The sequence below is a fragment of the Aotus nancymaae genome, unplaced genomic scaffold, assembly GCF_030222135.1.
Source record: "Aotus nancymaae isolate 86718 unplaced genomic scaffold, 86718_ANA_hifiasm-v0.15.2.pri h1tg000263l, whole genome shotgun sequence".
Classification (NCBI taxonomy): Eukaryota; Metazoa; Chordata; class Mammalia; order Primates; family Aotidae; genus Aotus; species Aotus nancymaae.
This window is the reverse complement of record NW_026988678.1, coordinates 511,796-523,983: the sequence shown is the minus strand read 5'-3', so window position 1 is coordinate 523,983 and position 12,188 is coordinate 511,796. Positions and strand designations below refer to the sequence as shown.

The window sequence follows — 12,188 nt, the reverse complement described above, 5'->3', positions numbered from 1 at the left end:
GGATCACTTGAGCCCAGGAGGTTGAGGCTGCAATGAGCCATGATTGCCCCACTGCACTCAAGCCCGGGCAACAGAGCAAGACCCTGTCTCAATTAAAAAAAAAAAAAAAAGAATTCTGATGAAGCCAATTTCTCTTTCTCTGTCTCTTTCCCCGCCTCTCTTACTCAGTGGATTCTGCCTTTGGTGTTGTATCCAAAATAAATCTTTGCCTAACCCAAAGTTACAGAGACTTTTCTCCTGTTTTCTTTTAGAAATTTTATGGTTTTAGGTTTTACCTTTAGCACCATGATGCATTTGGGTTAATTTTTGGAGACGGTGAGAGGTATGGGTTGTTTGCTATGTTGTGCATGATACCTGATTGTTCCAGCACTGTTGGTAGGAAAGATTGTTCGCTCTTTCCTGAACTGGCTTTATATCTTTGCCAATAATTAGTTGTCTGCATATGTGTGGGTTTATTTCTAGATTCCCAATTCCGTTCCATTGATCTGTTCATCTGTTTTTGTGCCAATACCACCACACTGTCTTGATAACTGTAATTTTATAATGAGTTCTGAAAACAAGTAGTGTTAGTTCTCCCTCCTTGTCTTTTTTTCTAAGTTGTTTTGGCTATTCTAGGTTCTTTGCATTTACATATGAATTTTAGAATCAGCTTGTTCATTTTTAAAATCCTATTGAAATTCTGATTGGTATTGCATTGACTCTATAATTTAGAGAGAATTTATGTGTTGCGTTATTAATGTTGAGTCTTCTAACCCATGAAAATGTTATCTCTTTCCAAATCTACAGGTCTTCTCTAATTTCTCTGAGCAATATTTTGTAGTTTTCAGTGTCCTATGTTTCATATCTAGTGTCATGTTTATCCCTCTTTCATACATTTTATGCTATTATTTAAAATGTTCAATTTCTGACTGCTTGTTGCTAGTATATAGAAATACAATTGATTTTTGTATATTTATCTTGTATCCTGCAACCTTGGTAAACTTGTTCTCGTAGTTTTTTAATTAAAAGTCTGTTGTAATTTCTACATAGATGATTATGTTGTCTATTAATGAAGATAATTTTAGCTCTTTCTTTCCAATCTAGATGCTTCTTAGTTCTTTATATTGCCTTATTGCACTGACTAGACTCTCTAGCTCAGTGTTGACTAGGAGTGGTTAGAATAGACATTCTTGTCTTTTTCTTGATCTTGGGGGAAAGCAGTCAGTTTTTCTCCCTTGAGTATGACATTTCCTATACATGTTTCATAGATGCTGTATATGAAGTTGGGGAATTTCCCCTCTATTCTTAGTTTTCTGGGAGTTTTGTCAGGATGTTACATTTTGTCAACATTTTTTGCAGCTATTGAAATGACTGTATGTTTTTTCTTTTTTAATCTGTAAATATGGTGAATGACATTGATTGATGGTCAAATGTTAAACCAACCTTGCATTACTGTTATAAACCCCTGTCGATCATGGTGTATAACTCTTTTTATATATTGTTGGGTGTGCCCTTTTATGTATTATTGGATGTATTGTTGGCTATACATCTTTTTATGGACCTACATTTTGATTTCCCTTGGGTAAATTCCTAGGAGTAGAGTGGCTGTGTCACATGGGAGAAATATCTTTAACTATGTAGGAAAGTGCCAAGCTGTTTTCAGAGTGGGTTAGACTAATTTGTACTTCTACCGGCAGTGGATGAGAGTTCCAGTGCTCTGTATCCTCATCAACACTTGGTAGCATCTATCTTTTAAATTTTAGTCATCCTAGTAAGGGTGTAACAGCACAAAACCTTTTTAAAAATGGAACCGATGTCCTGCCCTTCCAGTGACAACCTTGTGTTGCCTCTGTCCCCAACACACTTGATTTAACTGGCTCTCGTCTGTTGATTCTTCTGTAAAAGGTCTCCATATTTTTTGTGTGTGTACGAGACAGGGTCTGTGACCCCCAGGCTGGAGTGTAGTGGCTCAATCTCAGCTCACTGCAACCTCCACCTCCTGGGTCCAAGCCATCCTCCCACCTCAGCCTCCTGAGTATCTGGGACTACAGGCATAAGCCGCCATGCCTGGCCATTTTTTTGTAGAGGCGGGGTTTCACCATGTTGCCCAGGCTGGTCTCAAACTCCTGGGCTCAAGTGATCCTCCTGCCTTGACCTCCCCAAAGTGCTGGGATTACAGGTGTGAGCCCCTGCACCTGGCTGGTGTCTCTGTTTCTTCATGTGAAACTCCCTGAGCCATCCTCAGGTATAGGCTGTTTATATTGTGTTTGTGGGTATGCACGCACGCATGTATATTCTCACAAACAAATACTAGGAGGATGTGACAGGTTTGCATCGGCCTCCAATTTTACACCAGGGGAGCCTTGTGCCAGTTGCAAGAGGTCAGGACAGGTTGTAACCACTCCCTAGCCTCACTGGTATCTGGTTTGTCAAAGATAGGCGGTATTAGTAATGGCCGTAAGCTCTCAGTCCTACTTACAAGCGCTTCTTGGGCTCACTCATCTGTGTCACAACCGTTTTTCCCTCTAAGCAGAGGTTGGCAAACTTTTTCTTTTTTTGAGAGAAAGTCTCACTCTGTCGCCCAGGCTGGAGTGTAGTGGCATAATCTCAGCTCACAGCAATCTCCATCTCCTGGGTTCAAACAATTCTCCTGAGTCAGCCTCCTGAGTAGCTGGGATTACAGATGCCCCCCACCATGCCCAGCTAATTTTTGTATTTTTGGTAGAGACAGGGTTTCTCCATGTTGGTCAGGCTGGTCTTGAACTCCTGACCTTGTGATCCGCCCACCTCCATCTCCCAAAGTGCTGGGATGACAGGTGTGAGCCACCATGCCCAGCCAGCAAACTTTTTCTTAAAAAGACAGATGGTAGGGTCAGGCGCAGTGGCTCAGACCTGTAATCTAGCACTTTGGGAGGCCAAGGCAGGGGAATGACCTGAGATCGGAAGTTTGAGAACATCCTGATCAACATGGAGAAACCCCATCTCTACTAAAAATACAAAACTAGCTGGGCGTGGTGGTGCATGCCTGTAATCCCAGCTATTTGGGAGGCTGAGGCAGGAGAATTGCTTGAACCCAGGAGGCGGAGGTTGCGGTGAGCCGAGATCAAGACATTGCACTCTAGCCTGGGTGACAGAGTGAAAGTCCATCTCAAAAAAAAAAAAAAAAAGTAAATATTTTAGGGCCATAGAGTCTCCATCACAGCTACTCAACAACTCAACGACTGCTAACAAAAGCAGCTGCAGATGATCTATAAACAAACGGGCATGGCTGTGTTCCAGTGAAACCTTATTTACAACAACAGGCAGCCGGCCCACACCCATCGAGTCCAGCTCCCACTACGGGATCAGTGAACAGGCCTCCTTCCAGGCCAGGAGAGGGACAGCCCGTCCGGAGCGCCTGAGTGAGGATGGAGGTGGGCACAGGCATTCTGACCCTGGGCTGGCGGGAGCTGTTGGTGGCCTTTGCTCAGCCACCCTCAGGACTTCCAGACAGGCCATGAGATAAAGGCCATGAGACAGGAAGCCTGAGTCCGTGGTCCACACTGTCAGAGCAGAACCCAGCAACACTGCCATGTGGCGAGAAGAGAGATCCCCACAGCACCCCGAGTGGCGATGTTCCCAGCTGGGCTCATGCTGCCCGTACCCCTCTAAGTGGCTTGTGCTGTTCCATCTCACAGATAAGGACTGAAATCCGGGACTGGCCTGCCTGCTGGGCGCTCTGTGCATAGCCATGCACTAAGCATTTGTGGGCAGCCTTCATGAAGGCTTTGGGAGAAGACGGGGAGAAGACGGGGTCTAGGGGGAGGAGCCAAGACTCTCTCTTCTGGGATTCCAGTGCAGTTCTTCCCCACCTGTTCTCCACAGGCTTGTGTAACTAAATACTTTGCCGGCCAGACACAGCACCACACCTCTGTAATCCCAACACTTTGGGAGGCCAAGACAGGAGGATCACTTGAGCCCAGGAATTCAAGCCCAGCCTGGGCAACACAGAGAGACTTCATCTCTACCAAAAGTTTTTAAAATTAGCTGGGTATGGTGGTGCACGCCTGTGGTCTCAGCTACTTGGGAGGCTGAGGCAGGAGGATCGCTGGAACCCAGGAGTTGGAGGCTGCAACTCTAACAGTTGAAGGCTGTGATCGCACCACTAAACTCCACCTTGGGCAACAGAGCAAGACCCTATCTCAAAAAAAAAAAAAAAAAATCCACAAACCCAAAAGCAGACAACGGCTATCCTGTAACTCTGTTCTTTCTCCCAATAGCTGCTCTAAGCACAGGCAACACTCCTGGTGCCGGTGACGGGTCACGTGGCAAATGCTTGCCGATTGGCTGAGGGGTGAGGAGAAAGCCTGTGGTGTCTCTTGGACACAGTGGCTCTGTTGAAGTAGGGCTGTTGGTGGCTCCTTCATTCACGACTCCTGTGGAGACCTGCTCTGAACTGAGCTCCGTGTCAGATCTGGGGATGCTGGGTCTTGGGTCCTCAGGCAGCCCACGTTAATGGAGAGACAGACTTCGTTAATCAGGGAGTCTGTCTCTCCATTAACGGCTGTGACAGTCAACCCCCAAATCCCAGAGGCCCCGCGTGTTGGTTCTCATGTACAACATGAGCTCCAGCAGGGCTGGCTTGGGCGCCTCTCCTCCTGGCAGTGACTCAGGGCCCAGGCCCAGCCCCACTGGGCCTCCATCTCCCTGCACTGGAGTCCCCCCACCAGCCAAGGGTGGGCCCCAAGCAGCATGGGGAGGGGGGCTATCCTCGGCCAGGCCTAGAGGGCGGGGTCCTCTCCACTCATGATTCCCCAGACAGGCTCCGCAGTGGCACCTGCCTGTCGGGTAGTGCCTCGATTACCATCAGCCTCACCCAGGAGAGCCTGCACTTAAAAATAAAAGCCTTTCGGAGATGACGCATCTCCCCCAGAGAGACTGTTCTCTCTAGGGCTCCCTTCAGCCATCCTACCCCTTGACTTAGTTGATGTGATGGGTCGTTTGGAGCAGGGAGAAAACAGGAGAGTCACACCGCAGCCCAGCTGGACCTTCCCTATGGCTCACTTTGCCATTTCAGAATGAGATGTTTTACATGTGCAGAAGCAGACTGCGCTGTGGCACCCATACCCCGCATGGTGGCTCATGCCTATAATCCCAGCACTTTGGGAGGCCGAGGCAGCCTGCCTGGCCAACATAGTGAAACTCCATCTCTACTAAAAATACAAAAAAATTAGCCATGCGTGGTGGTACGTGCCTCACTACTCAGGAGGCTGTAGCAGGAGAATCACTTGAATCCAAGAGGCAGAGGTTACAGGAGCCGAGATTGTGCCATTGCACTCCAGCCTGGGTGACAGAGACTCTGTCTAAAAAAAAAAAAAAAAGATTCTGCTGCCTCAGCCTCCCAAAGCGCTGAGATTACAGGTATGAGCCACAATGCCCAGCCTTGTTGAACCTTTTTGTGTGTGAGAGACAGAGTCTCACTCTGTTGCCCAGGCTGGAGTGCAATGGTGCAATCTCGGCTCACTGCAACCTCTGCCTCCCGGGTTGAAGAGATTCTTCTGCCTCAGCCTCCTGAGTAGCTGGGATTACAGGCACGCACAACCGTGTCTGGCTAATTTTTGTATTTTTAATAGAGATGGGGTTTCACCATGTTGGTCAGGTTGATCTGGAACTCCTGACCTCATGATCTGTCCGCCTCGGCCTCCCAAAGCACTGGGATTACAGGTGTGAGCCACAGTGCCCAGCTTTATTGACCCTTTTAAGGCAAACTAGACATGGAGATGTGGAATCCCTAAACAGGCCGAATCTGTGGCAGGGTGAAGCCACAGGGCCTTTGTCACACCTGCCAAGTTAGTGCTGGCCAGGCGCTATACCAATGCGTGGTGCATCTTGAGTGCTTCTGCGGCTACGGTCCGCCCTTCGGGGACAGGCACCGCATTGGATGGAGGCCTCCCCTGCACTCAGATCCTATTTGAGTTTTCCCATCTTGGCTTTGTCACCCAGGAGGATTCAGGCCCACAGATGTCTCCCAGGGCAGCAGACACCGGGAAAGCACGTGCGCCCTCCAGCCCGGGGGCATGGGCTCCTGTTGGGCCAGCGTCTGCTGGAGGTTCCCAGCACCCCGTGCAGAGCCTGTGCAGAGCGGCTTCCTCAGATGTCACGGGGTGTTTTGGGAGAGCTCTGCCTGCAACCGGGCGGGGGTGGGGTTCAGGTGATGATGGGTTTAGGTGTCTGCACGGAGCCAGCTGTACCCGGGGGTCTCCTCTAAAGCCTCCCATGGCATGCCGGGGGCTCCTGACCCTGACCCCAGGCTCTGCCCACCCTCCCTCCGGGGTTCCTGGGCTGAGCCTCTGTGAACGCCTGGCTTTTCCTTGCAGATCCTGACTGGGCCTCCTACACCCTGGGAGTGTTCATCTGCCTGAGCTGCTCGGGAATCCACCGGAACATCCCCCAAGTCAGCAAGGTCAAGTCCATCCGCCTGGATGCCTGGGACGAGGCCCAAGTGGAGGTATGGTGGGGGCGGGGGGAGGGTGGAAGGGAGGCCCCCCAACGAAGTCTTGCACCACACTCTGTGTGGCCCCAGCTCTGGCCTTTTGAGCCACAGGCACCAGGTGGTCTGGCTCTGGCTCCCTGGGGCCTTGAGCTGCTCTAAGGGGCCCGGCTGGCTGGCCCCGAGGCTGCGGAAGCCAGGGCAGCTGCAGGACCCGGACCCCAACCCCTCTCCCACGGCTCCTCCTGTGTGCTGCTCCTCCCACCCCGTGCTGGGTCCACCCCTCTGTGGGTAGCTCCAGGTGTGTGTCGTGGGCCTGGGAGTGAAGGCGGCAGCTGATTCCCATGCCCTGGAGCTCCTGAGTGCTCTCCTCAAATCCCCACACCTGGACAGAGTAAGACCCTGTCTCTAAAAACAGAATGCATCGCCCCAGACCCATTTGGCCCCACCCCGACCCCGAGTCGCATTTCCCGGTACTCCCTGTGTACCCCGGCCTGCTGCTGCTTACGGCTGGATGACCGGTCCCCTGGGTGGCCTCTGAGGTGACACAGCCACCACCCACCTCTCAGCCATGCATCTGATAAAGTTTCATGAAGCCCTTGCCACAGCCAGACAGGGACACCGGCCACAGATGCCTCTTGGGGCCCTAGAGACGCCCCTCTGGGGAGGGAGATGGTGTGAGCGACCAGGAACCTGGCAGTGCAGGGGGAGCCATGTAGGCTGGGGGTGGCAGGAAGGGCCCCATAGGGAGACCCCGAGGAAACTGGAGAAGGAATGAGGCCCTGGTGGGGGTAGATGGGCTGCAGCTGGGATGGAGCTTGGGGCCTGAAGACCAGGGTGGGAGGGTTGTTCCAGCCCTGATCATGGGGCTTTGGGTCTTAGAGCCACAGATCTGCTTGGCTGCTGGTGAGCAGGACAGAGGGGCCGCGTGAAGGTGAGAGTGGTGGTCTGGGGGCTGCTGTGGGGACGGGGTGTGTCGTAGAGGCCGGTCGCCCCCTGTGCATGTCTTCCCAGCTCTTCAACACCACTGACCCCTGCTCCCAGCCCCAGCTCTCCAGGACCACTGACCCCGGTCCCTGCTCTCCAGGACCACTGACCTCAGCCCCTGGCTCTCCAACACCACTGACCTTGGCCCGCCCTCTCCAACACCACTGACCCCGGCCCCCACTCTCCAACACCACTGACCCCGGCCCCCTTCTCCAGCACCACTGACCCTGGCCCCCCATCATCTCCAGCACCACTGACCCCAGCCCCCCCCCGCCGCCCCCACTACACCACTGACCCCGGCCCCCGCTGGCAGCAGCTCATTTGCTTCTAGCAGGCAGCCTTGGTGCATGGGCTACACCTGGGGGCTTGTTAGAACTCACAGTTGGGATTCCGGTACCTTGGCTGGACGTGGGGAGGACAAGGATTGCTTGAGCCCAGGAATTCTTTTTTTTTTTTTTAGACAGAGTCTAGGGCAATCTGGGCTCACTGCAACCTCTGCCTCCTGGGTTCAAGCAATTCTCATGCCTCAGAGTGGCTGGGATTATAGGCATCTGCCACCATGCTCGGCTAATTTTTGTATCATTAGTAGAAATGGGGTTTCACCATGTTGGCCAGACTGGTCTTGAACTCCGGACTTCAGGTGACCCGCCTGAAGGCGTGAGCCACCGCGCCCGGCTGAGCCAAGGAATTGAGGCTGCAGTGAGTTGAGTGCACCTCTGCCCTCCAGCCTGAGAGACACAACAAGATCCAAGGACAGCAGAGTCCCTGACCCACCCAGGGCGACCCCAAATCAGCTTCTGCATTTAACGCTGTGATCCCCCACACCTTGAGTCGAGGGGGTCCCTGTGAATCTTCTCAGGACCCTGGCCCACCTTGGGCTCACCCACTTTGACCCCCTTCACTGATATGGAGGGGATACTTGGGTTGTGATACCTGTCCCTTCGTCAGGCCGTGAGTTTGAGCCTGTTTCCTTCCGTAAACGGGCAGAGTGACTCCTGGGCCGTCCCCTTCCCTGGACAATGGAGGACCAATGGCCAATGTCAGATGATGGGACGGGTGTCCCATCTCCAGATACCTCTGCCATCACTCCTGTAGGAAACAGCGTGGGTCCCTGGAGGGCTTATGGGGGTGTAGAGTCCTTGGGCTCAGGGAGAACACCTGCCCATTGTCCCCATGATTCCAGGGGAAGCGGGGCAAGGGCCCAGGAGTGGGGTGTTCACTGTTGTTGGGAAAATTCCTAAATGCCATCAGTGGGAGTGGATGGGGGCCACCTGGGTGCCGTCCAGATCTCATGGGGTGAAGCCCGGAGAGGAAGGCTGGGGGAGGGCCCACCACGTGTGTTATTAGGAAACCCCTTGGCTGGGTGAGGTGGCTCACACCTGTAACCCCAGCACGGTGAAACCCCGTCTCTACTAAAAATACAAAAATTAGCCAGGCGTCATGGCGGGCATCTGTAATCCCAGCTCCTCGGGAAGCTGAGGCAGGAGAATTGCTTGAACACAGGAGGTGGAGGTTGCAGTGAGCCGAGATTGTGCCATTGCACTCCAGCCTTGACAACAGAGCAAGACTCCATCTCAAAAAAAAAAAAAAGGAAACCCCTGATTTCTGCCACAGAGATCCAGTGTGATGGGGCCTGCAGGGGAGCACCAAGCTGGGGCCACAAGAAGATTCCATCCCCATTCTGTTGTCTGCACATTCACTTGTGAGATGAAAACCAAAGATTAATCTCAGGCAGGCCTGGGGGCTTGGCTCCTGAGAGCAGCTGCACCCCAGCCCCAGGCAGAGCTGGGTCTCAGCCTGGCTTCTTGCTGGGGAGTCTGTGGGGCAGGGGCTGCACTGGGCCCCCTGTGGCCCCCTGCACTCAGGCCCCTTGCCCCTTCCTGGGCTGGTGGTCAGCCAGAGCATCTGGGGGCTAAGCCTGCTCCCACCCCACAGGGAGAAACAGGCCCAAGGTGGCTGTCACGGAGAACTGGACCGAGGTTGTGGGGCCAGGAACGGGGCCAGGAACCAGGGTTTCTCCTCTTTCCTTTTCTTCACATTTTATGGTTTTTTTTTTTTTTTCCAATTCTTTTATAAAGCTTTTAAAACAACTGATCCATTGAGATGCAATTCCCAGCCATACCATTCACCATGTAAAATACACAGTTGAAGGGTTTTTGATAAATTCAGAGTTGTGCAACCATCACCACAGCCAATTTTAGAACATTTTCATCACCCTAAAAAGAAACTCCGTGCCTTTTGGCTCTCACCCCCTGCCCAGCCACCAATCCACTTTCTCTCTGTATAGATTTGCCAGTTCTGGACCTTTAAAAATGGGATCGCTCGGCGCCAGGTCCCGAGGTCCATCCACGCTGCAGCCCACGGGAGAGCTTTGTTCCTTTCAAGGCTGATAACACTTCCTTGTGTGGATGGAACATGTTTTGTTTTTTTCATTAACCCTTTGATGGACACATGGGTTGTCTCTACTTTATTTAATGTATTTTGACTATTTAGTGACACATTCAGTAGGTTTCAAGGGCAGTTGCAGAAGGAAGCAGAAGGAAGCTGTCTCCTTCCCTGTCTCCCACCTCTGAGTGCCACTCCCACCTTTGCCAGGCAGCCAGGGGTCCGCGTGGGCCTCCCTTCCTCCCTCCCTCTGTCCCTCCCTCTCTCCCTCCTTCTTTATATTCCCTCCCTCCTTATCTTCCCTTCCTCCTTCCTGCCTCCTTTCCTTCCTTCCTTTCTCTCTCTCTCTCTTTTTCTTCTTTTCTTGTTTTTGAGACAGGGTCTCGCTCTGTTGCCCAGGCTGACGTACAGTGGCACTATCATAGCTCACTACAGCCTCAAACTCCTGGGTGCAGGTGATCCTCCTGCCTCAGCCACCTGAGGAGTAGCTAGGACCACAGGCATACACCACCATGCCTGGCTAATTTATTTATTTGTTTATTTTTTGAGATGGAGTCTCACTCTGTCACCCAGGCTGGAGTGCAGTGGCGCAGTCTCAGCTCACTGCAACCTCTACCTCCCATGTTCAAGTGATTCTCCTGCTTCAGCCTCTTGAGTAGCTGGGATCACAGGTGCATGCCACCATGCCCGGCTAACTTTTGTGTTTTTAATAGAGACGGGGTTTTGCCATGTTGGCCAGGCTGGTCTTGAACTCTCGGCCTCAGATCATCTGCCCGCCTCGGCCTTCCAAAGCACTGGGATTATACATATGTGAGCCACTGTGCCAGGCCTGGCTAATTGAAAAAAAATTTGTAGTGATGGGGTGTTGCTGTGTTGGCCAGGCTGGTCTCGAACTCCTGGGCACAAGTGAACTTCCCAAAACGCTGTGATGACAGGCATGTGCCACGGCTCCTGGCCTAGTGTGTGCTTCTAAGAGACATTCTTTGCCTGTTGGGTGCTCGCGGAGCTCTTCACCCTCCTGAGTGAACCATGACCTGCTTGCCGCGAACCCTTAGGCTGGACAAGCAGGTTGTTTCCAACCAGTTCCTGCTGTGACCGCCGGGCCAGTGAGCAGCCTCACGGATGCCTGACTTTGCACATTTGGAAGTGTATTGGTGGCCTAAATTCCTAGAAGTGAAAGTGGAAGTTGAAAAGTTACGTGGCTTGGTATTTCTGGAGAGATGTTTGCCAAACTCCCCACTGTAACTGCTCACATGCCCCCGCACGCCACGGGGGTGTTTGCCTCTGCCTCCTCCTTTGCTACCCTGATGGGTGAGAGGTTCTCACGATCTCTTGCTTTTTTTTTCTTTCTTTTTTTTTTTTTGTGATAGAGTCTTGCTCTGTTGCCCAGGCTGGAGTGCAGTGGCACAATCTCGGCTCACTGCAACCTCCGCTTCCGGGTTTCAAGCAGTTCTCCTGCCTCAGCCTCCCAAGCAGCTGGGATTACAGGCACCCGCCACCACGCCCGGCTAATTTTTGTAATATTAGTAGAGATGGGATTTTACCATATTGGCCAGGCTTGTCTTGAACTCCTGGCCTCAGATGATCTGCCCACCTCGGCCTCCCAAAGTGCTGGGATTACAGGCCTCCCAAAGTGCCCGGCCCTGTGTTTTCTTGCTGTGCAATGTCTCATCAAACCTTTGCTGCCTTTCTTCTGCAATGTTAGCTGTTTTCATCTTCCAGGGGTTTCTGGTATGTTAGGGAAGTTAACCCTTTGAGATATTAAACACATGTTTTTCTAGGTTGTCTTTCGAATTTGCTCATGGTGGTTTTTGCCATGGAAATTTTTTACTTTGACGTAATCAAAGTGGTCAACCTTTTTCTTTTGTGGTTTTAGGGTCTATAGCATACATAAATAGGCCTTCTCTGACGCCCAGGCAGGAGTGCAGTGGTGCAATCACAGCTCACTTCAGCCTCAAGCTCCTGGGCTCAAGTGATCCTTTCACCTGAGCCTCCTAAGTAGCTGGAACTGCAGACGCACAACCCCACGTCTGACTAACTTTTGTATTCTTTGTAGAGATGGGAGTCTCACTGTGTCGCCCAGGCTGCCTTGAACTTCTGGCCTCCAGTGATCCACCTAGCTCAGTATCACAAGTGCTGGGATTATAGGTGTGAGCCACCTCGCCCAACCCTGAGAGCTGTTTTTTTTTTTTGAGACAGAGTTTCGCTCTGTCGCCCAGGCTGGAGTGCAGTGGTGTGATCTCAGCTCACTGCAGCCTCCGCTCCTGGGTTCAAGCGATCCTCCTACCTCAGCCTCCCAAGTAACTGATACTGCAGATGCATGCCACCATGCCCAGCTAATTTTTGTATTTATAGTAGAGATGCGGTT

General features: G+C 52.0%; 1 protein-coding gene across 1 annotated transcript in view; it reads left to right on the top strand.

Annotated features, from left to right (window-relative positions):
* The window catches only part of ADAP1 (ArfGAP with dual PH domains 1), a 55,774-nt gene that overhangs the window by 12,404 nt on the left and 31,182 nt on the right, over positions 1-12,188 (top strand). Inside the window, exon 2 of the mRNA XM_021668821.2 lies at positions 6,336-6,466. Coding sequence (XP_021524496.1) covers positions 6,336-6,466 — 131 coding nt within the window. The remainder of the gene's footprint in view (positions 1-6,335; positions 6,467-12,188) is intronic.